This window comes from Aptenodytes patagonicus, chromosome 3 (genome assembly GCF_965638725.1).
Source record: "Aptenodytes patagonicus chromosome 3, bAptPat1.pri.cur, whole genome shotgun sequence".
Taxonomy (NCBI): Eukaryota; Metazoa; Chordata; class Aves; order Sphenisciformes; family Spheniscidae; genus Aptenodytes; species Aptenodytes patagonicus.
Window position 1 is genome coordinate 100,472,698 of NC_134951.1, and position 22,951 is coordinate 100,495,648.

At 38.2% G+C, this 22,951-nt stretch overlaps 2 protein-coding genes across 3 annotated transcripts in view; one reads left to right on the forward strand and one right to left on the reverse strand.

The window, feature by feature from the left end:
• PIGF (phosphatidylinositol glycan anchor biosynthesis class F) lies at positions 1-21,921 on the forward strand. 2 transcript variants are annotated; one of them, XM_076334407.1, is made up of 6 exons: positions 1-43; positions 507-757; positions 2,364-2,455; positions 3,361-3,477; positions 10,286-10,394; positions 11,148-16,522. In XM_076334407.1, the coding sequence occupies exons 2-6, from the start codon at positions 530-532 to the stop codon at positions 11,223-11,225; spliced, it is 624 nt and encodes a 207-aa protein (XP_076190522.1). In that variant the 5' UTR covers positions 1-43; positions 507-529; the 3' UTR covers positions 11,226-16,522. The 2 variants fall into 2 exon arrangements, with proteins under 2 accessions (XP_076190522.1, XP_076190521.1); XM_076334406.1 differs by lacking the exon at positions 11,148-16,522 and adding an exon at positions 21,548-21,921 and having other exon boundaries at positions 4-43.
• RHOQ (ras homolog family member Q) overlaps positions 15,148-22,951 on the reverse strand; it is a 26,637-nt gene continuing 18,833 nt past the window's right edge. Inside the window, exon 5 of the mRNA XM_076334409.1 lies at positions 15,148-22,258. Coding sequence (XP_076190524.1) covers positions 22,103-22,258 — 156 coding nt within the window. The 3' untranslated portion in view covers positions 15,148-22,102. The remainder of the gene's footprint in view (positions 22,259-22,951) is intronic.

Consider the following 22,951-nt stretch of genomic DNA (forward strand, 5'->3'; position numbering starts at 1 on the left):
TTGCCGGGCGGCCCCGCGCGCGCACCGCGGCGGCGACGCTGCGGTAAGAGGCGGACCGGCACCTCACCCCCCCCCCTTAACGGCCCGGGACAGGTGCTGCCGAGCGAGGCCTGTCAGGAGGCCGTCCCGCCGCTGTCTTCCGGCCGAAGAGGGAGCGGCGAGGAGCTAGCCCGGCCCGGGCGGCTGGGAGAGCCCGGGCGCGGAAGGGGCCGAGGCGGTTGCCTCTGTCAGGAAGCGCGCTCGGTGGTGTGAGGGGTGCCGGTGCGGGGGCAGGCTGCCTGCTCGGTGCGAGCGCTCAGCTCGCCCAGCTCTCATAGCGCAGTGCTGCTCTGCGCGTGGGTTTGGGGTTGGTTTTTAAACGAATGACGTCCTTCCGCCCCCAAATAATCGCTTTCACCCCCAAACTAAGCGGAGAGCTCTGCCTTGCGTGCTGCGACTAGGAAAAATCTTGCCCCGTAGTGCTTGTGCTGTGGTTCAGTAACGGGGTGCGGCTTGCTGTCTTGCAGGTGGCCGGTTAATAGGGAACAGAATGAAAGAAGCAGAAATAAGGAGGCTCTTGGCTGCCAACCTCCTCTGTGTTTTTTCAGTTATTCTGACAGCGGTTGTTCCGGCTTTCTTCTGGGACGGATTCACAGTTTTGGGAACACACCTCGCGTGGCTGTGTGTTTGTTCTGTTTGTGTTAGTACCCTTAACATAATCTTGCACTTAGTCCTTAAACCAAATCTGTCTCCTAAGAGAAGTTCGTTTGCTCAGAAGGTAAGATTTTTGTTCTTGAATTGCTACCAGACAGTATGGAGGGGAAGCAGATTCTTTCACTGAAATAATCAAATGAGAAAGAAAGAAAGAAGACAATTTTTGGTGGTGAATTCTTGTTTTCCATGAATGAGCTGAGTGTAGCACCTTTTGAAATACATTCTCCAATATTTTCCTGATGTTAAACTTTCTCTACCTGTAAATAACCTGTTCAGGTGAGCGATTCTGTGCCTTTCCGTTTTCTTGTCAAGGTGGTGGTGTTTGTAGTCCCAGCCGTTGATCTTCCAACAATTTGCACGGTGGCAAAAATCGGCAAAATTGAACGGGCGCAGAACTCATTTCATAGTCCAGGCCTGACCTTCGGCGTTACGAAGAAACACTTTTCTCATGTGTAGTTATAAGTTTCTAATAACTTTAAAGGAAGAGAAATAGTTTTTAGAATTTGAGACATAAAACGGAGGCTAGTTCATTACAATTTAAACAAAGTTGGTAAATTTTAAAAAATGACGTGGAAAAGTGTCAAAATGGCTACATTTCCTTGAATGATGAAATTTGCATGCAAAAGAATCTAAATCTGGGAGAAATTTTTGTAGTTTGTAATGGGAGCATTAAAGGTATGAATCCCAATGAAATAGGTTTGAACAAAGCGAATTTGGAGTAGCACACAACTTGTTCAGGAGTGGGGGAATACGCCGGCATTTTGAAGTCAGATGGATAGCCTTGCACTCCCAACTTCCTGAGTCAGGCAAGATTTAGTGCTCTCGTGTGGTGATTCTTAAACATTTAAGCAAAAATCCCTGAAAGCAGTATCTTTGTATGCAAAGCTTCTGTCTAGTTTTGCTGACTGAGGGGGATGTGAAATACACAGTCATTATGGAAAACAAGTATTTTAACCATCTGTGATTTAAAAATAAAGCAGGCTTCGTGTTCTAGGTGAGATTTCATCCCAGCCTAGCATAAGGAATAAATATCAAAAGAAAGTGTTCAAGTGAAATTATGGATTTCCATTGGTGGCCTGATCAGAACAGACCTAACCAGAACTGTTTATCAAGTGGCTATGATTCTATATGATATAGTGAGTACCCAGAAACTGTTGCTTAAGTTTATAGAAAATTATACGTGTTTTGCAGATTTATAGAAAGTCACGGACATTTCTCAAATGGGTTTAGAATTTAAGATGCCAAGTTCAAAATGTAGTGGTTTTTATTTCATGTAATTTTAAGTATTACATTTGATTCTGAATGTCTTTTTTTTTCATATTACATATTTTCTTGCTTTTAAATATTTTTTCACTTTCTGTGAAAGATGCCTTTTAATGAATGGACATAACAGATGTAAAACAGAAATGTAAAAATATCCAATGAAATAATTTCTGTTTATCTTGTCATTTCCAGTTACATTTTTTTGTATGTTTGCCTTATTAGGGCGCATATAAAAAATTTTAGATGGAGTGTTTTGAAATATGCTATGCTATTATCATACTATGCTGTAGCTGAAATTAAAGAAATAGGTAGAGTACAGTGCTATTGATAAGATATAGGCTATGTATGTTACTTATGTTCTCTTTTCTTTTGAAACATTATTCTGATATTTTATTGCTCTTTTTTAGATATCCAGATTTCTAAAATGCTGTATATACTTTTTCATGTCTTGCATACTATTTCATGCGATTATTGTTCTTTATGGAGCACCTCTCATAGAGTAAGTCAGAAGACCCTGTCTTTCTCTAAACATTTTAAGGGGCAGTTCTCCTTGCAGATATTGGTATAGGTACTTGTATATTTCCTGGTACATTGGAAGTTAAAGGATAAGCTCCTGGCTGGGGGAAGAAGGGTGGCTGTTTTGGGTTTTTTTTTTGGTTTTGGGGTTGGTTTTTTTTTGTTGTGGGTTTTTTTGGTTGGGGTTTTTTTCGGTTGGTTTTTTTTTTTTTTAGAAGCTGGCTCTTACAATTTCTGTGTATTTGGAGATGTGTTGTTCAAGACAGTTACAAACAACTCCTTTTACTTTAATATTTATGTTAAACATACGGGTACAAACAATTTTCCAAGTTTCATTTAGTCATTTTCCCCATACGATTCTAAAACATGCATCTTGCATATCTTTCATCCTTTTGATATTAGTGTTTTAATTTTTAGGAATGATTGAAAAAAAAGCGAGGCATGAAGCAGCCTGATTTCTGAGAGAGATACTAAGTTACTGACTAACAGTGGCATCATGTAGTTTGGTTTCATGGTTGCTTCCACAACATCAAACTAGAAAAATAAAGGGAATAATGAAGTAAATATCCAAGCATACTTCACTTCAGAACTAATGTTCTATATGAGGTACACCTGTGTTTTTTAAAATGTTACAGGTATCGGGCATTTAAAATAATTACTGCATTTCAGTCTTTGTTGAGATAACAAACATATACCAGAATTCTTTCCATCTTTCTTTACTATTCTACAGAGTAAGAAGAAAATACTTTATTCTTTTACATGAGGTTTAAGAAAGCATGCATGCTTTCACAGGTTGACTTAGAGGTTGTTTTTTGTTTTCCTAAATCATGGAACTTTTAGAAAATTTGTAACCACCTCACTTAATTTTGTAATATTCCTTCTTTGTAGGTCAGTGACTGAGACGTTTTTGTTTGCAGTTCTCCTGTCTACCTTTACTACTTTACAATGTTTATGTGTGCTGGGACCAAACATACAAGCGTGGATACGGGTATTTAGTAAAAATGGGTAAGTTCTAAAGTTTCTGATTTTACCCAGAATAGAAATGGACAGAATTTATGTAAACAATATATCATGGAATTTTTTGTAAAGAAAGGAAAACTTCCTGACTTGTGTGTGTTTTTCATGTTTGTAATTACAGGCTTATGAAAACTTTTCTGACAAAGAAAATTATTATGTATTTTGAAGACATTGATTCAGACAACTGGCTTTTTATTTTTGATGTCCAGACACTAACTCTCACTTTATATGTGTTTGAAGGAAGTAAAGTTTCAAACACACATTTTACTGGTGTAAAACCATTGTGCAGTCCAGTATGATGGTTGTCAAATAAAGAAGAGACCTGAGACTGAGCTGTACAGGGAGAATCTTGCACATGATTCAATAGTACCTTCGTAAATACAGCTTTTGAAGTAGGAATAACAAGCCAAAACAAACACTATTTTAACAGTATTTTTAACTTGAATATAATGGTGAAAATGATATATAATTTACTGTGGTCTTAAGTATGTAATCTTCACCCGTGCTTTTTTCAAATTTCAAAGTGAGCTGTTTTCAGTGTTCAGAGTTCTCAAGCATTATTTTTTTTCAAGAGTATGTTTAAAGTAAAATGAGCCTTTTTACCTCATTTTCACCTCAGTGACAGCCATGACATTAGCATGTATCAAGGATAATGTATTTTTCAGAAGTAGTCTCTCTTCTGCCTTTTGTCACTCACTAAATAACAGGATTTTTGAAAGATTGGGACACTGAAACATAAAGAAGCCCCACATATGCTTGAGATTTAATAATAAGATGTTAGCATTCATTCCCTTTTAGTAGTTCATAAGGGTGAAGTCTCATCTCAAAAGAAAGTGAAAAGTTGTATAACGCTGCTGACCTATGGAGTTACTTTTGGTTTAAACTTCTGTAGAGGAGGACAAAAGTAGACTTTTTATAGTAGTTTCAGTTATTGACTTTTGGTTTATCTCAGTTCTCAGCTTACTGAAAAATATCTTGAATCCTTATTCAAGTCAGTTATGCTTGGTTTTTTATTTTCAGTGGAAGGGTTGAATAGACTTTAATAAAAGCATGGAGTTGTTTGGCTAAAACAAATCATTGCTGATTCTCTTAGTCATCTTTGGAGGTTTTGCAACTGGAAATAATAGTTGAATTGATGTAACAGATGTTTGACAACAGTCTGTCTTTGTGCCAGGTTAGATTTTGAATGCCTGTCAATTTCTTTCTTTCCTAGTCTAGATCTTAATGTTATTTCAGCACAATTATTGCATAGGAAACAGAGTTGTCTTGTTCTGACATTTTTGCTGTGACAACTTGCACATACTTCTTACTAGTGAGCCATGTGACGTTATCTGAATAAAATGTCTATTTAATAATGATGTTTATTTAGACTACCCTTTGAATGAAAATAGACTACAAAGAAATATTGTAGCAAAATTTTTTTATGGATTGTAGCAAGCTGCTCTTTTAAAAATAATCCTGTGTTTTTTCATTTGACCTCATGAATGAGTTGGAATGTCTTGCGTTCAGGCATGAGCTGAGTGTAGACATGACGTATTAAAAGGTTGTCTCTAACTTAACCATGTGGAATGAGGTGGGACTGTTGAACGGAGGAAAAGGATGGTTAGGTCATATCAACACAGCTGTTTGCCTTGAAAGAAGAGTTTAGCTAATTGAATTGCACTGAAACAGCAAGCTGGAAAGTGATTAAGTGTATAGCTTAGTATGAAAAAGGAATGTGTTTTAAAAACGTCTGAATACAATTTAGACTTAAGTAACTACCGGCATTTATTTTTGTTACGCTTATTTGCCTATACAATATTTATAAGATCAAAATGTGCTTGTGCTATTGTCTTTGCAGAAAGACAGAAAAAGACATCTAGAAAAAGAAAGTTTATCCTGATATATCAAGTGTAAATAAGTAACAGATTAATTACCTGGCTGTTGCTCTGGATAGCTTTCTGCGATGTTTTAGCTGGTCTAGTGTGGAAATACTGATATGCTTCATGTCTTGTCATAGGGCTATTCATAAAGTTACATTCAGGTAACTTCTATTGCATCATAATAGCTATGGTACAACTAAGTCAGGCCGACAAATATTTTTGGGGATAGTCTTGCGAAGTGCTTATTTTTTCTGCAGAGGTGCTTAGCTTTCTCTCTTTCTACTTGCAGCACTTGGAAGTGCAGTCACTGCTAGTAAAATCACTTCTAATAAGGTTACTACAAGATCAGTCTTTAAGTGCCCATGCCTTTAGGGGGTGGATTATATGTGCCGTCTCATGATAACATGTAATCTGTGACACTGCAGGTTTATTGTTTGTATTATAAAGTTTGGGTTGTTGGTGGGGTGGAGGAGAGGTGTTCGGTTGGTAGGGGAGTTGTATACATGAAACACTTGCATGAAACACAACTGTAGCTCAGACAGAAAATTGCACATGCTTCACGTTTTCAAACCAAGTACACTTTTGAATTGGAAATGTCGATTTGATGGACCAAATAGATTTCTCTTTTCTTAATTACTTTAAGAAATTTGAACAATTTGTTCTTAGTCGTATATTTATAGTCTATGTACACATAGAATGTGTGAGAAAAGTAAGTTTGTGTATTCTACATCATAAAAACTTCAATTCTAAGTAGGCTGTAAATAGGGCTCTTTTCACTAATTCTGCGTTTGGAAAGGGGTGGGCCGATGTCACCTATCTCTGGACTCGGTATTCTGACATCTAGTGTTGTGACCAATGTCATGACACTGATCATATGCTGTCATAGAATAGTTTGGGTTGGAAGGGACCTCTAAAGGTCATCTAGTCCAACCCCCCTTGCAATGAGCAGGGACATCTTCAACTAGATCAGGTTGCTCAGAGCCCCGTCCAACCTGACCTGGAATGTTTCCAGGGATGGGGCATCCACCACCTCTCTGGGCAACTTGTTCCAGTGCTTCACCACCCGCAGCGTCAAAAATTCCTTCCTTATATCTAGTCTCAATCTACCTCCCTTTAGTTTAAAGCCATTCCCCCTTGTCCTGTCACAACAGGCCCTGCTAAAAAGTCTGCTGCCACCTTTTTTATAAGCCCCCTTTAAGTACTGATAGGCTGCAAGAAGGTCTCCCCAAAGCCTTCTCTTCTCCAGGCTAAACAACCCCAACTCTCTCAGCCTTTCTTCATAGGGGAGGTGTTCCATCCCCCAATCGTTTTCGTGGCCCTCTTCTGGACCTGGCTCCAACAGGTCCGTGTCTTTCTTATGCTGAGGGCTCCAGAGCTGGATGCAGGACTCCAGGGTGGGGTCTCACCAGAGCAGAGCAGAGGGGCAGAATCACCTCCCTCCACCTGCTGGCCACGCTTCTTTGGGTGCCGCCCAAGGTACAATTGGCCTGGGCTGCGAGTGCACATTGCTGGCTCATGTCCAGGTTTTCATCCACCAGTCCCCCCAAGTCCTTCTCGGCAGGGCTGCTCTCAATCCCTTCATCCCCCAGCCTGTATTGATACCGGGGGTTGCCCCGACCCAGGTGCAGGACCTTGCCCTTGGCCTTGTTGAACCTCATGAGGTTCACACAGGCCCACTTCTCCAGCTTGTCCAGGTCCCTCTGGATGGCATCCCATCCCTCTGGCGTGTTGACCCCACCACTCAGCTTGGTGTCATCTGCAAACTTGCTGAGGGTGCACTCGATCCCACTGCCTATGTCATTGATGAAGATATTAAATGGTCCCAATACAGACCCCTGTGGGATGCCACTTATCACCAATCTCCATCTGGACATCAAGCTGTTGACCACTACCCTCTGGATGCGACCATCTAACTAGTTCCTCACCCACCGGACAGTCCACCCATCAAATCCATACCTCTCCAGTTTAGAGAGAAGGATGTTGTGGGGGACTGTGTCAAAGGCATTACAGAGTTCCAGGTAGATGACATCTGTAGCCCTTCCCATGTCCACTGACGTAGTCACTCCATCACAGAAGGCCACTAGGTTAGTCAGGCAGGACGTGCCCTTGGTGAAGCCATGCTGGCTGTCTCGAATCACCTCCCTGTCCTCCATGTGCCTTAGCATAGCTTCCAGGAGGATCTGTTCCATGATCTTCCCAGGCACAGACGTGAGTCGGACTGGCCTGTAGTTCCCCGGGTCTTCCTTTTTTCCCTTTTGAAAAATGGGGGTTATGTTTCCCCTTTTCCAGTCAGTGGGAGCTTCACCGGACTGCTGTAAGCAGATAGAGGGAAATAAAAGCTACAGAAATGGTTATCAGCACTAACAGAAGCAAGGTGACTATTCTTTAAATGGTTTTTCAGTAATTGTTGGCTGAAATAGCCTCCTGCATAAAAGCCTTTAAGAAATCAGCTTTCAATTGCTGATTTTTATTGCTCCTTTTAGAGACTGTTTATTTCAAATCACTAGTCTGAGTAATTGTGTTGAAATTTCTGGTATAATAGCAATTTTAAGATGTCACCTGGGTAGGAAATAGATTTTATTTTGAGCTTGCCAAAAAGTAGTATAAAACCATAACTTTAGGGCTCCTTCCAGTTCTCATTTCACCTATCTTATCACTTGTTGGTGAACTGCGTACTCTTACAGACTTGGAAATGTCCTTTGTAACGGTAGGCATCATCAAATTCTAAGTGCTGCTTAGTATTTCAGTCCTGCCGTAGCCCAAAATTCCAGATCTTGTCTCTCCAGGAGCTGTCTTAGTAAATTCTTTTATGTTGGCTAACCTCTTAATTCAAGCACTATTTAAAACAGCACTTAATATATTGTATTATTTAAAGGGGTTAAATAATTACTTTAGGCTTTAAAAGGCCTTTGTGCCACTAGTGATCATTTATTATCTTAAATATTGCTAGCTTTGCCTGCAGAATGATCTTAGTTGTAGTTTATTCATACTTAACAAATAAAGAAACCTATAAAACTCCAAGTTTATAAATGGTGCTGTAGTTGTTAGCCTCATTAAAATGAGGGATTTATGTGATGGTTTAATGGGTTAAAGAATACCTGCAAAAAGATAGGTGGCATTCCACGAAGAGAAGAGAATAATGAAAGCACTGTTCATTCGGGATAATGTTGGAGGACAAGTCAGGTTGTATTTGAGTAGCCAGTGTTCATGCTGCAGAGTGGTTGAATTAGCAGCTCAAATGGTTGCCAAACTACCAGTGGTTGTTCTTCACTTAGGCACTGTGCCTTGCTAATTCTGTTGTTTTGCTTTTGGACTCAAGCTGATATCTCCATATGGTACAGCAGTATGTGTGTAGATTTACCAGGTAAGATGTCTTGTGGGGTATAAATGTACCTCAGTCAGTCCTCGGTATATTCTGCTGGCTCTTTCACTGCTTTAAGGCTGTAGTGAATGTTCTCTTCCCTGTGCTGCCTAACAGCTCTCTGCTCAGTTATTCAGCTTCTGAAAATAATTTACAAGAATTTTCTATGTGCAGACTCCTAAACAATTTTATAGTTAAATCAGGACCTTTCCCTTTAAAAAAAAATCTCAAGCTGGTAGGATTATGAATTGAAATGCAGTGTTGTAAGTTAAGGGGATGGGGTTATTGTAGAAGAAACAGTTCTGCTCAAAATGTCAACGTTGCACCATAAATATTATAATCTGTATGACCTTTATTTTGCAAACAATGAAACATGTTTGTTTTACACTTGTGAGCCGTTTGGTCAATAGCGAATGCAGCAGTGAGTTAGGTGTACTCAGAAGTAAAATCAGAAAGTTAGACTCTTCAAAACAAGGTGTAGGGTTAAAGCTTTCATGTCATGCAACCTAAACAGCACATGTGAAGTTCAGAGTTTACTATCCATCTAGTCTACTAGCCATAAAAATGCACATCTTTTTTCTTCTGTTAGCTAAAGCTACGTTTGTGTTTATAATCTGAGATGTAGCAAATGTAAGATTCAGGTCTCTTACCTTACTGATTTGGAGCAGGGATTTCAACACTGTTCTCCTGCCTCAGAACTGTGCCCTACTGTGTTCTGAACTTCTGCTGTTCTTGTTTCTTAATTGGTACCAAGTACTCAAATGTTCATGGCTTGAGAAAAGCAAAGCAACCACTTGGTAGACTGATGATGGACAATAAGTGCTTATCTATTAAACAGAAACCCAACTTTTCCAAAACTTTTGAAGTCAGTAGTGGTAGAAGGCTATAAACTGAGGACTGAAGTCATTAACATCTCTTATGATGTGGTACGATATGTGCCATGATTGGCAATGCAAGAGTTCTTTAGCGTGCAATAAATTTATCCTGCGGCCAGCGTACTTGAACTTGGATGCAATGTTGCTGAAGGGCTGCAACGTGCAGGTTACATTTATTTGCAATGTTTCTTTTCAGTTGATGGAAATTTGCTTGGAATATTCACATAATGGACTTCTATTTTAAATTTCAAATTGTCATAGTCATCAAATAATAATAACATGTCTACACCAAGAGTACTTGTGACTGTGCTTGCACTTTTCTATACAATCCCATGCTACCCTTTCATGTTTGCTTCTCCCTGCAATGCACACAGTATCATTGTGATATTTTCATTTGCTCAGTCAAGCAGTGTTTCAAGCTCAAAAGGAGTATTTCCAGGTAAAATAAATTAGCTTTTGCAGTAAACATCTCAAGGGGAGAAAAATCTGCTGAATGTGTGGTATAGAAAGATTGTAATTATAGCTAAAATATGCAACTTACATTTTACATATAGTTTGTATCTTTTAGGAGAAACCTGCATGCTATTTATCAAATATATGGATTTTTATATCTGTTTGTAGTCTCAAAAATCTTGGGAGAAATTCTGACATGGTAACTTCTGCTGCTGTTGAAATCTTGTAACATGCTCTTTTTACAGAGCTATGTCCATCTGGGAAAGCAGTCTACAGATTACTACCACGTGCAGTATACTTGGAGCTTGGTTTGGAGCATTTCCTATTCCTCTTGATTGGGATCGGCCTTGGCAGGTTAGTGTGTACACCTTTATCATAAATATAGAAATACTAATTTTCTGGATATGCACACTACACAAAATTGCTCTGAAACTGTACAGGTATATTGGACTTACTCATAAGCTGTTCCTACAGGGTTATGCCAAACATTTAAAAAGTCATCGGAAGCATCTGTGCTTACAGTGTAAGGAAGTAAACTGCAAAATTTTTACCTCCATTTTTAATAGGTTCTTTGTTATAGATTTATGAGTGTCTGTCACATGCAAATTTTATCATGAAATAGAGCTGTAAGTATGTTGATAAGAAGCAGCTAGACAAGCAGGAGGAGAAATGTGAAATGATGAAGATGGCTCCAAGTTTGTCTGCCTTCAGTCTGGTAGCTTTTATTGTTTATGGGTAGGGAAGGAAAGATGCTTTCGTAGTGTTTTAGTTCCCCTCTATCTTCCATAAAAGCACTTAACAGAATGCATTTTAAATGGATTTAGATTGATTTGTGGCAATGGTGTGGCCAAAGCACTGTACTAAAAACTTACCTTCTGATTTCAAAGGCAGGCAAGCATTAGCTTTGTAGTTGCATGATAAAAAAACGTGAAGCTGGCATTGTAGAGTCTGTCTTTATAAATTCAAATGTCTGCTATTTTCTTAATATTTTTGTTGGCATGGAGAAATTATTCCATTAAACATAACTGAAGTCTGCAATTGCCATAAAATGATGACATGAGTAACACTTTTTCCTAAATGTCCTCAGTGGATGTTTTCTTTCCTCAGGTTACCAAGCTCATATACTCCCAGCTGAGTAGTATCTACGCAGATGGTTTCAAAGGTTTCGTTCAGAAATCAGTGTAACAGGCAACACACTTTTCTCTCTGATATTGTAGAGACTTCATGGCTTACAGCTGCAATGGAAATTTGTCTTCCATAAGTTGCTAACAGCCTGCTTTTATGCCACCAGCCTTCCTTTACAACAGTGTAATGAGATACTAAAATTTCTACTTAAAAAATAATAGAGGAGTAGGTTAATAATTTAAGTTAAAAAAAAAAAAAGGTTTTCTTCCCTAAAAACACTTGGTTTTACTCTTGTAAGATGTTTCACCATCAATCTGACATAGGTATGTGTTGGCACTAGTTAATTGTTGATGGATGTGAACGTAACCCAAAAATCAAGGGATTCCTTGAAATGCAATCTCATATCTTCTTGTGAAGTCTTATTCATTTTCCTGTTCCAATGAGAGGCAAGCACTTTTTTCTTGCTCAGCTAGGATTTTAAAATGGCATGTCATATCTAGCAGGTTTTATTTTATTCTCAAAATCTCAGACTTTGCTAATATGCTGTGTATAAAAATTTCACCTTTTATGCACCAATGATATAAGGAAAACTTAAATTATTGTCAGTAGGCTCTGATTAACAAAACAAAGACACTAATAAATTAAGAAAGATACTTTAAGCACAGTTAATTTTTCACTTTATTTGTCTATTCCCCCATCTTCCCATAGTAGGAGACAAAGTTTGGTAATGGTCTGGCAGCTTTTTCTGTTTGAAAACTCTTCCAAGTCAATAAAAGCCAAACATGACTGACGAAAGTTAAGCTCTATAATCTATACTTAGACATCTAAAAAGATATTATCTGACTCTTTAGAACAGCAAAGCCATCTGCAGAAACCTCAGATACCATAACTTGTCACTAGCTGTTTCTGGGCATGAATTCTCCCCAGAGAATTTGGGCAGCAGCAGAAACTGTATGTCTGCATTTCCCTTTTCCTTCACCATCTCCACCCTCATTTCTGACATACTCCTGATACCAACGTTGGCAGGGGAGATTTTTCTGACTATCAGTTCCTGCATCAAAGCAATTTTCCTGTGCCTAGATCCAGAGCATTTGCTGCTGGGTTCTTTCCCTTAAATTCCCCTCATTTTTCCCCATCCCCACTTCTCCGCCTTTTACCTTGCAGGGTTTAAAATGGTGGGGTGGGGGAAGAAATCTTGCTTTCCATTTTGCATCTGAACTGCTTGATCATTACTTTAATCATCATGTGAGCAATTCAAGAGCAGCCATAGAGAAATTTGCTTATCAGTCCTGCAGGCTGCCACTTCAACGGTCTTAGAAAACCGCAGTTTTAAGTGCTAATTTTTTAAGATCTGCTGTATAAGGGGAAATGAAAGAAGTTCTTGTTAAAATGTAATGTAGTTTTTTTTAAAGTCAAATTATCTCAGCAAAGCAACACAGTGAAGCACCAAAATGGTAACAAATCTTCAAGGCCGAAATTAACCCCTTTAAAGTAGCTTGTTAGAGATCCTGTTCACAACTCTCAAGTTTTCAATCACCTATTGATAATGTAGTATTTTTGTGAAGGTGATCTCTTACATATTGGTCACCAAGGCACAGAAGAAGGGGGGGGGGGGGCAGGACCCAAAGTGTCCTGGCCAGGCATTTTCAATAGTTGCCCAGGAAACACTGCTTCCCGGTTCAGCCAAGCTGAGATATATATGAATCAGGTTCTCTGGAAACACTGAACTTAATGCAACAGTTGACCTGAGTCTTTTGTCTTTCTATCCCCACTGAGTAGTATGGATTCAACAACACAGGTATTGAGTTGCATGTAGTAGCTCTGCGTTGCTGTCTCAGAAATCTTCAGAGCCAAGAGACATTTCCGTTGTTGTTCAGAAGTTCACTGGGCACTAGCAACCCCTTTTTGCAAGAGTATTCCTTTTGCTACCTGATGTCAGGTGATTACAGAAACTCATAGTAGATTCTTTCACTGTAGCAATGGGAGAGGAGAGGTCCTTTCTGTGTTGTCTTCAGCCTAACGCAAAGGAAAGAAGAATGGCCCTCATAAAGGATTCTGCTGTTGTTGCAGATCTGCTTTGTTTGGAAAGAAAATCTTTAGTGCAGACTGCCTATCTCCTGAGTGACTGATCTAACCACTGACTCATTGAACATAAAAATACCTGTACGTAATGCAGTTGCAGGAAGAGGTTCTTTATTTAAAAAAAAAAAAAAAATAATCCCCCCAAAAGACATGGACTGTCAGTGTTTTGTATAGAACCTAATCCAGCTGGTATGCTTATGGGAACACCTACAAATTAAGTCCCAAGCAAGGTCTGAAAAAAATCATGTAGATCTTAATGTAGGCTTAAAACTAATCAGAGCCCAGTTGAAACCAAATTACTTCTAGGCATCTGCATGAATAAAGTATTAAGCTGTCATGCTTTTTTGACATCAGCTGTTTCTCGTATTAGCCTAAAAGCAGAGAGCTTGAGGATTACAATTTTGGATTTACCCTTCTCAGATCCAAAAAAGGACTCAAATGGAATAGCTTAGTCTTTGGACTCAAGACCAGCTTTTGAGATAAGAACAGGTTTCATTAGTGATTGTTTTTGTTTTTGTATTTTAGACTTTTTGTTGTGAACAAATTTATTGTTTTTTAAATCCGTAGTGGAAATGGTTCTGCTCTAGAACAGAAAACGTGGTTTAAATATTATATGGGCAAGACTAAAGTGGTATAATCATTTTAGAGAGCAGTGTTAAGGCCTTTAAGCCTGCTTGTTGCAAAATCTGGTTCTGATGTTTCTATTGGTTATGGTTAGTGTTTGTGGTGTAACAACGTGTTATGGAAACACAGCTGCATTTGTACCTTTAGCTTCAGACAGTTCATTATTTAAGGAGTGTTGTAGACAAGGCGAAATTGGTACTACAAGAACTGGATGGGTCAACAATAGTTGAGAAATATCACATGATAAAGCAAACCAAAGGGTTGCTGCTGCTGCCCTTGTGCTCCATTTATAGCCCTGAAATGTCAAAAGTTGGCAAAAACATCTGACATCCAGCAGGTGCAGAAATGCACTATGAATTTGGAATGAAAAATGCTATTGCTATTGATTTAGCTCTGTTAGAACAATCTAATATAACTTGAGGTTCACACAAAAAGTTAAGCACTGTGTCTTGAATTGGTGTATTTTTCCACTTGATCAGGATTTAGCACTTTATCAAATCTAGTGTCTACACTCTAAACTGTAGGCAATTTCAGAGTGCCTACAGTCTACTTTTAAATTGACTGTAATCCAGTTCAGAGAGTGGAGTATGTAAAGCCACTCCTGTGAAGTCAGTTTTGTTCATTAGAAATGGCTTCAAATGAAAATGGCCTTGTAGTCACTCACCTGAAGCAAACAAGAGGTTGAAGGAAAGAGTACTGAGGATGCTGGAATTCCAGTAGAGTATTGAATAAATCTGCCTGCACTTTTCTGTAAGGCACGTGTTGTCTGAATTGCCACAGTGATACATATGGCAGTTCTTCTGGTGTCATTTTGTTGCTGCTTTGTGGCCTTAAAAGAAAAAGCAACTGAGGGCAACATTAGGTTCACTTTTTGCTAATCTATTTCCCAGTCCTTAGCTGTCTGTATTGGGACTAGCATCTTTTCCTGCAATCTTAATAGAAGAACTGAAAAATTACATGGTAGTCATCCCTTTACATCATGGTTGAGATACATTAGTAGAAGCTGAGAAGTTTGTAGTACCATTACCTATATCTTACCTGATCAGAAAATCAAATGTCAATACGTCTTGTGTATCTTTCACTAGAATTTGTTTTTACTTCAAAGTACTTCAGACTTCTGTGGAGTAAACTTGGTATGAAATTCATCATCAAAATGATGATTTGGCTAAAACCAAAATGCTACTTCATCCTGAGTTATTAAAAAAACAAGGAAAACATACTGGTTCTTTACACATACCTCTTGTGACACGCAACAAAACCGAGATAAATACAGATGTCTCAGAAAATCTTCACTTTATTTTCCATGTTCATGTTTGAAAAATATTGCATACAGGGGATATTCAGATTAGTGGGCCTGTCTACATTTAAAAATAATAATGTAAAATGCATTTTTTAGCATACAACAACTTTTACGCTAAGTAAATACTACTTAATAGGAACAGAATATTGTTTTGGAAATAAAATGACATTAATTATCTGAATAATGTTTCAGAATGGAAATGAAAAATGTATAAAGCATTTCTGTTAGAAGTATAAAATATATTGCTGAAGGTCAGATGGTATCCTGATGATTCATTGTTTTTCATTATTCTGTTGTTGTTCTTAAAGTAACTTTTTAACATAATTTGGCCATGACTATTGCCCCTCTGCTAGTTTTCAGAAAAATTTATTTTGTAATTATGCATAACAGTTGGTCAGGGAGGCCTACTCGCTCTGTGGTTGTTCCTGGTTATAGGTCTGCAGAATTAAGCCTATCTCAGACAAAGGTAAAGATAGTTGCCTTACAGGAATGCACATAGTCCCTACAGTAGTTACATTTCTGTATTTTAAAAAACAAACAAACAACAAAAACAAAACAAAAAAAACCCACAAAAAAAACCCCAAACTTTTCAAGACTTACTGTGCAAGGCATGTTTCAGTTTATTGTAAGTGTCAGACTGGTAGGATAATTTTGCCAATGTTTGGAGATTACTATCTAATTCTTAAACAATTTCAAAAATAGTTTGCAACGCTTAATTATGATCATTTAAATAAGGCTATTCTAGACAATGTTCAAAAGGTTTAAAGAGTTGTACCTCCATCTCTAGTTGCTTCTAGCCCTCTGATGCACAGTGGGTATGTAAGGGTTACCGTTAGTTAGGACAGTTCTAGCAAAGAAATAGAAAATAACTTCCTTTGTTACAGTTGCTCAGTTTTTTCAGATTGTCTATTTTAAGTTGATGGTGTACTTTTAATAACCACATGTGATTCGGATCCTGGCTTCATGTGTCATCTGAGAAGTGGCACCTTAAAGCACACCCACCACTGAAACAGAACGGGATCATTTAGGTGTTACTAGACACATTGTGACACATCCTTTCTCTGCTCAGCCTGAGGTAATTTAACTGCAGAACAAGATGGTATAATTAAAACCTTATCAGCACACTTTATATGTGGTGGAACTAGTATTCCAGACACCCCATTCATCATTGACAACAACTGAATTTGGGAAATTGTGAAGTTCCTGGGTTTATTGCATGTTTTGGTAACAGACTTTTAAAACATGTCCCTGGGTTTACTGTGTGCATGCCCACTCATCCATCTGTTTTTTTTGTAGCATAATTTTGATCTGTAGTACCTGTTACTAATGATAAAAAGTGACTTTGAAACAATATTCTGCCTACAGTGTTTTCATATCATTCGGTAAAAGTGAAATTGATGTATTCCCACTTTATACTGGATACCACAAACATAATAGATAGGGCTGATAGAACTCAAATGAGTTGATTGACTGCCATGTAATTTAGCCAATATGACTGTAAATATTAGCCTAGATACCTCTCAGACATTTGTAACCTGAAAAATAATCTGGAGAATCTTGGGTACAGTTCTTGGTGGTTACTCGAGTAAGATGAAATAGGACTACAAACTTTCACACTGCTTTGTTATTCTTAACACAGCTCAGAGAGTTTCCTTCTCATGTTTGCTTTTGGATCTACTACCTACTGTGTAACTTCTGTTGTAAAAGAAGTTGCTTTATGTGAGTAGAAGGGATAATATCCAGTGTTTGAGGTTTTTTAAACAGAGGTAGAAGCTTGTTCCACTTTAGTGTGGTTATCACTGTTTATTTAATGATATGTTTTCTTAATGTAAACCTTAATGGTGAGATCCAAGGCAGTTATGCTTGCTATAACTTTAGAACACAAATCCACAAAAACAACTTCTAGTTACAAATGCCAGCCTGAAAAAATCTTCACGCTTTCTTCTCCTCGGCATGTGCTTGTCAACACACACATTCTGTACAATGTGATAAGACACTTTTAGTTAACACGTGCATGCAACCAAAATAGATTAAAGGCGTACTGAAATTTTTAAGACAGTACAGACTAAACAATCAGGAATTTAAGGCATGTTAGAAACAGGGAGGGAAAGTAATTGTGCTCACTTACTCAGTTTTAAAATGAAACAAAAATTGTTACATAGCTTTCTAATTGACAGTCAGAAATGGTTCTTTTGAAATAATAAGCATACAAAAAAATCGAGTTTAGGAATATAAGAAAAGCACTCATCTAAAGAATGGGACCAGTTTACTAAAAAAAAAAGTAAGTACAGTAGGTTGCCCTACTGTATTTGCATTTGTATAATTAAAGTTCCAGCAGTCAGCTGCTTACTTTATAGTATCTTTAAAAACTTTATTAGGGTGTTGCTGCTCTGGCCTGTAAGAATCTGGCCTTTACGTCCTTATCAATGTCTATGTAATTCCTGTTGTATGGGATGCAAGTTACAGACTTGTAATAGATGACAAAACTGTCATGCAGTCGGAATTCTGGTTTAAGTAGCTACATGCATAGTACAGCAGAGCTAGATACCTTGCTGGGATCCTGCAACATGCTCTGCTTTCCTTGCAATATGCTAAGCATTCTCACATCAGTTCATAGGTGTTCTAAAGAGTGCTGAGGAAACTAGCTCATTTGTGTCCTGAAAGGCTGGCAATTCCTATTTTGAGTCCTTATTCTTAAAATGAGTTCTAATATATACTAGAAACCTTGCAGTTCTGCAGTGTCTATTTAGCTAGCCTAAAGAAATCTCTGTTAGGTCCTATCACTGCTGCCAGATGAAAAGAAGAGGCAAAATGAAAATTTAAACAAATAGCAGAAGTCAGGATTGTTTTGCGTTAACCACTGGCTCATGCTCTGTCCCTTAAAATGCAATTTTTGTGCTTGTTAAGCATGTAGGTGGAGATTTGTTTTTGCCAAGCTGCTGTTAGGATTCCTAGTAATCATATACAGGTTGTTAAAATTGCCCTTTTCTGCATGCACTTGATATGTAAACTGACTCTTCTATTAGTCTGTGAGGATGGTAGCTGATGCTTACCAGCTGCTGGGACAGACAAGGCATTTCATGACAGTCTCCTGAAGAATGTTCTGTCCTGTCTCCTGCGCTCCCCACACTTTTCTCTCCAGATCAACCTTCTTTCCCCTCAAAAAAAGTGCAGTTAGGCAGCCTAGACATGACATCAGTATTGGGGTAGGATACGTCAGCTTCCTCACGGCAGAAAGGAGCATAAAGTAGGAGAAACTGAGCTGAATAGTTCTCAGGGGATGAGAGGGGCGTATTGCAAGTTGCATACTTTAAACAAGAGGAATGGAATCTCTTAAAACAGGCAGACGGACATTAGCTGCTTAGATTTTTATCACTTAGAGGCAGTTCATACCAAGTCAGGGAAGCTAAACCAAGTTTAAGAGATAATATGAAAGACAGGGCAAAAGCAGACCGATCAAGCAAGTCAAATTCATTTAAAAAGGTCCAGCGGAAAGTGATTGGGTCTCAGAAAAACAAGACCAGCAGCTAATGCAAAATAAAGCAACCCACTTTCATAGATGGAGAAGCAGCATATGCAAGGGCTGTTATTTTAATGCTGCTGATGTGCTTAAGAGCTACATCTTAATGTCTCTCTGATAACTTGCTGTTTTAGATATACCCATGGGTGCATCTGGCTATATGTAGCCTAAAGGCCAGCAGTCATGAATAAAAGGTGTAGAACTAGTATCATTGCCTGTTTGTTAGGGGTTTTTTGCCCCGCCTTGAGGGTTAGAGAAAATAGCGTAAGGACAGCAATACTCTTAAGTCTGGGCTTTTAACTCCTATGCTTAGGGAGTTTTCAAAAGGCCAATCAAACTGCCTTCAGAACTACTTTGGGCCATCTGACCAGCATAATGAGAATGAGTACCTGGCCTAGTACCCTTCTGTTCTATGGCACTAGAAAGGATGAGGTGGTGTTTCTTTTCTGTCTCATTCATAGACAGTGAGATGGAGTGTTTTATGGTTTCTTCCCTTTGCCCCCTATCTTTGCCAGCTGCCATTGGTGAGAGTTGGATTTCAGAGACTCATGTTAAGTGAGACAGCCTGAAACTTCTGTAAGGTAACACTGATTTTTAAAAAGCAGAGCAAAAATTGAATGTTTTGGAAGACAGACAGAGGCACAATTAATATTAAAAGTTACATGACTATTGAAAAACCATGTTCCAAGTTGCAGTTCAGTCAGGTAAAAGAAGCTACAACAATAATCAGAGATCCTTTTAATCGTACCAACAATCGCCCACCATACACAAAATACCAAAAGATACAGGGTCAATGGGTCACCAGGGACACTGACTCTCTAGTTAAGGGACTGTGAAAAATTCAGAGTCCAACATCTAGCTATACTTCTGAAAAGCAAATAGGCAACTACAGGTTCACCTAATGTAGGTAAAATTTAATGAAGGATCATTGATCACTCAGAAAACTTGATGTAGAAAGACCACTGAGTTATGAAGCCTCTGTCCGTAGTTTTGTGGATATTAGAATGGTATTTGACTTCATCAGTGGATAAGAAAGTATGATTCCTGTTCCAACTGAACGTTACTGAGTGAGCAGCTGGGGTTTCAGGGACTTTTTTATTGTTTTGTCCTTTAGACATGTGTAATATGCAAAATGCTAGAAATGACTTAATTACATTTCACTTAGAAGTTGAAAAGATCCACCTGAAGCCTAAGTTTAGCCAAGGCCACAAACTCATGTGAGTTTTAAATATACATAATATCTTACCATGCCAAAGCATCTCAAGGTTTTTTATAGAACATCTACAATACCACTGTTAAATCAATGAAAACAAGCAAGTCTTTGGTTTGAGAGGCAAGAGCCAAAATATTCAGCAACAAAAACAAGTAGCAGAGACAGAATGTCCAGAAATGGAAGAATGAAACAAGGTCAATAAAGAGTACCTAAGGCACCTTGTTTATAGTCATCTTTGCTACACTCCTTAAGACCTCCAAATAATATATGAAACTGCAAATGCTAAGGAATGTGAAGATGAAACAGCAGAGGACAAAATACGTTACTCTTACTCCTAGTTAAAATTCCCATGATCAAAGGATGTGAATTAATATATTTTTCCAAGTGATAATGAAGTTAAGAGAAGAATCAGAGCTAGGAAAATGAATGAAAGGAGGAACCAGTACCATTAAGAGTAAGTTCATTTGATATTCATGAATTGCAAGTCAAAATGAAGTAGAAAAGCAGGCTGAATACCGAGATGTGGATATTTTCTTTAATGTCTAGTGCATTTCTCAGTCTCAAGTACTATAGAAGGTGGAAGTATCCCCCTTACTTTAAAAATTAAAAAAATAGGAGAGTGCAGTCTGTACTTGCCTTCAGGAACATGCACTGTACAGCAGGAAGTGCAAAATTGTCCTTGCAAAAAAAAAATATGCAAAGGAGAATTTTGAAGAGGGATGGGAATTCAGTTTATTCTACAATAAATATTTTTAGTCACCAACTTAGTTGAGACTTTCATCAAATGCAGTATGTAGCTGACTGGTAATATAAGCTACATCTGAGGACGGATTGGTTAAGTTTTGTTTTGGCCACTCCTCCCTGCAAATCAATACCAATTTGAAAAAAAAAAAAGGGCTGGGGGGAGAATCCATTACTTCTTTGCCTCAGTACTAGATGGTTTGTGAAAGTGAGTCAGCTGTATTGAGTCAGTTCCTTGTTCTTATACTAGGAAATAGAGCTTATAATTAAAGCTCTCTTTAACATAACTGGCTTACTACATGTTTGCTGAACTGGGTGCAAGATGTTCTGTCAGTTTCCAAATTTATGTTCCCTCCCTACTGCTAGCCAGAGGGAAATTCATCTCTCTGCCTAATTTTCAAGACAAAAAAAAAAGAAAGAAAACCCCTCTGTCCATCTCAGTCTCTGGCCTTATTTGAGTATTAGTTCCTTTATACACACCTCTAAAAGTTTCAGAACGCCATGAGAGACTGGAAGGAGAAATTGCCAAGAAATCTGTAGGTTTCCAAACGTGTGCAGCAGAACAGGAAGTTAGGTTAGCTGAACACTTCAGGGGATATAAATACTTGTAAGTTTTTTTTTTTTCACATAGTTTTGGGAATATCGAACTGAAGTCTGCAATAGCCAGAAGCCTGGTTACATTTTAATGCACGTTAATTAAAAACTGTACAACAGCATTTAGTGTTCATGAAGATGATTGTTACACTTTTGGCATTTTTAGGAAAGCACATCAAGCTTTAAAGTAGAATAAGACTGTACTTTCTTTCAGTACCTAGATTACACTGAGAATTTGTGCTCACGAAGTACAAAAAACCACAAACGTTTTCCTCATTGTCTGCTTTTACCTTGTGTTCTCCCCTTAGGTATGGCCCATTTCCTGTTCCCTCGGAGCTACCTTTGGCTATGTGGCTGGTCTGATTATTGCACCTCTGTGGATACACTGGAACCGGAAGCAGCTTACATACAAAAGCAGATAACTGGAGCAAAGAGAGACAAGGTATTTCTTTGTGCAGATTCCATACAGACTGTGCAAAAGTTGGGTTTTTTAAGAGAGAGGGAGAAATGTATAGTCAAAGCAGAAGACTACCCAAATTCATTTAGAGTATTTCAGGCCAAGCATCTCCACTCAATAAAATCACACAGATGCCGTTTCAGCATGGTGCAGTTTTTGCTTCCTCTAGACTATGTAACCCTGAGAGATTGTACCTTCTAGTCTGAATAAAATATTTGTAACAGATGTGGTGGCTTCTTATTACAAGTTCGTTGAGTTTGATTTTATTCCTCTGGATTTCACTGGTTGTAGAAGGCAGAAGCGTAGTTTTAGCTTTCAAACCTGTAACAAGTTCACTGTGTACTTAATGCATTGTATTTAAATTCAGTAGAATTTCACAGTAAGCCTGGCCATTGTCAAATGTATCTCACGTGATCAAACAGCAGTTTATGCATCTTGAGCCTATTCTCTTCTTCACTGTGTGTTTCTTTGGAGTTAGAATAGCTATAATAGCTTCATCAAAAACGGTCTTCAGTCCTTTCTGTGTTAAAGCTGAACACTCCACATAGCAGTAGGCTCCTATCTGTCAAGAAAATAAGTTAATTCAATAGCAATATATTTCAGCTGTTCAGTTCTATCTGTGCACTTCTGCATTTTTTTTTTTCTATAGTGACATCACAAGGTTTGGCTGTGATCTAGAATAGTTACCTGCATGTGTATCCCCCTGTAGGAGAAAAGAAGATTTGTCTTTTAGCCAAAGATCTGGAATGTATTTAAGTTGGTTTGGTTTATAAAGGAAGCATATTAAATAAGCTCTTTGGATTGGCAGTGGGGTCCTAAGGTTTTTTTGATAATTAAACAGCAAAAAAGAATTACAGAATTACATGACCAATTTATGTTTCAAAAATAAGACTCTATAAATAAGCGTCCTGATAAGCATTATCCACACAGTGTGTTAAAATGGTAGTATAGCGTTCTCAAATAATTTCTTAAAGATGCTTCCAACATTTTGCTTGAGCAGGGGAGGTCCCTTCCAACCTCATACTCTGTGATTTTAATTCTCTCTAACTAATGCTTATGCAGTTTTTATGAGTGTCTACACAGAAAGAACTATTACTAACAGGGAAGTGCTATTACACAGGTCTGCTTGTTAGCTGTATTCAACAATGTAAGTAAATATTGTTAACTGGTAACCAGTCGTAAGGTTTCATATGTTGACTGGTAAAAGAAATGGGCAAACTGGTAAAGGAAGAAAAAGTCAATTGGAAATAGGGTT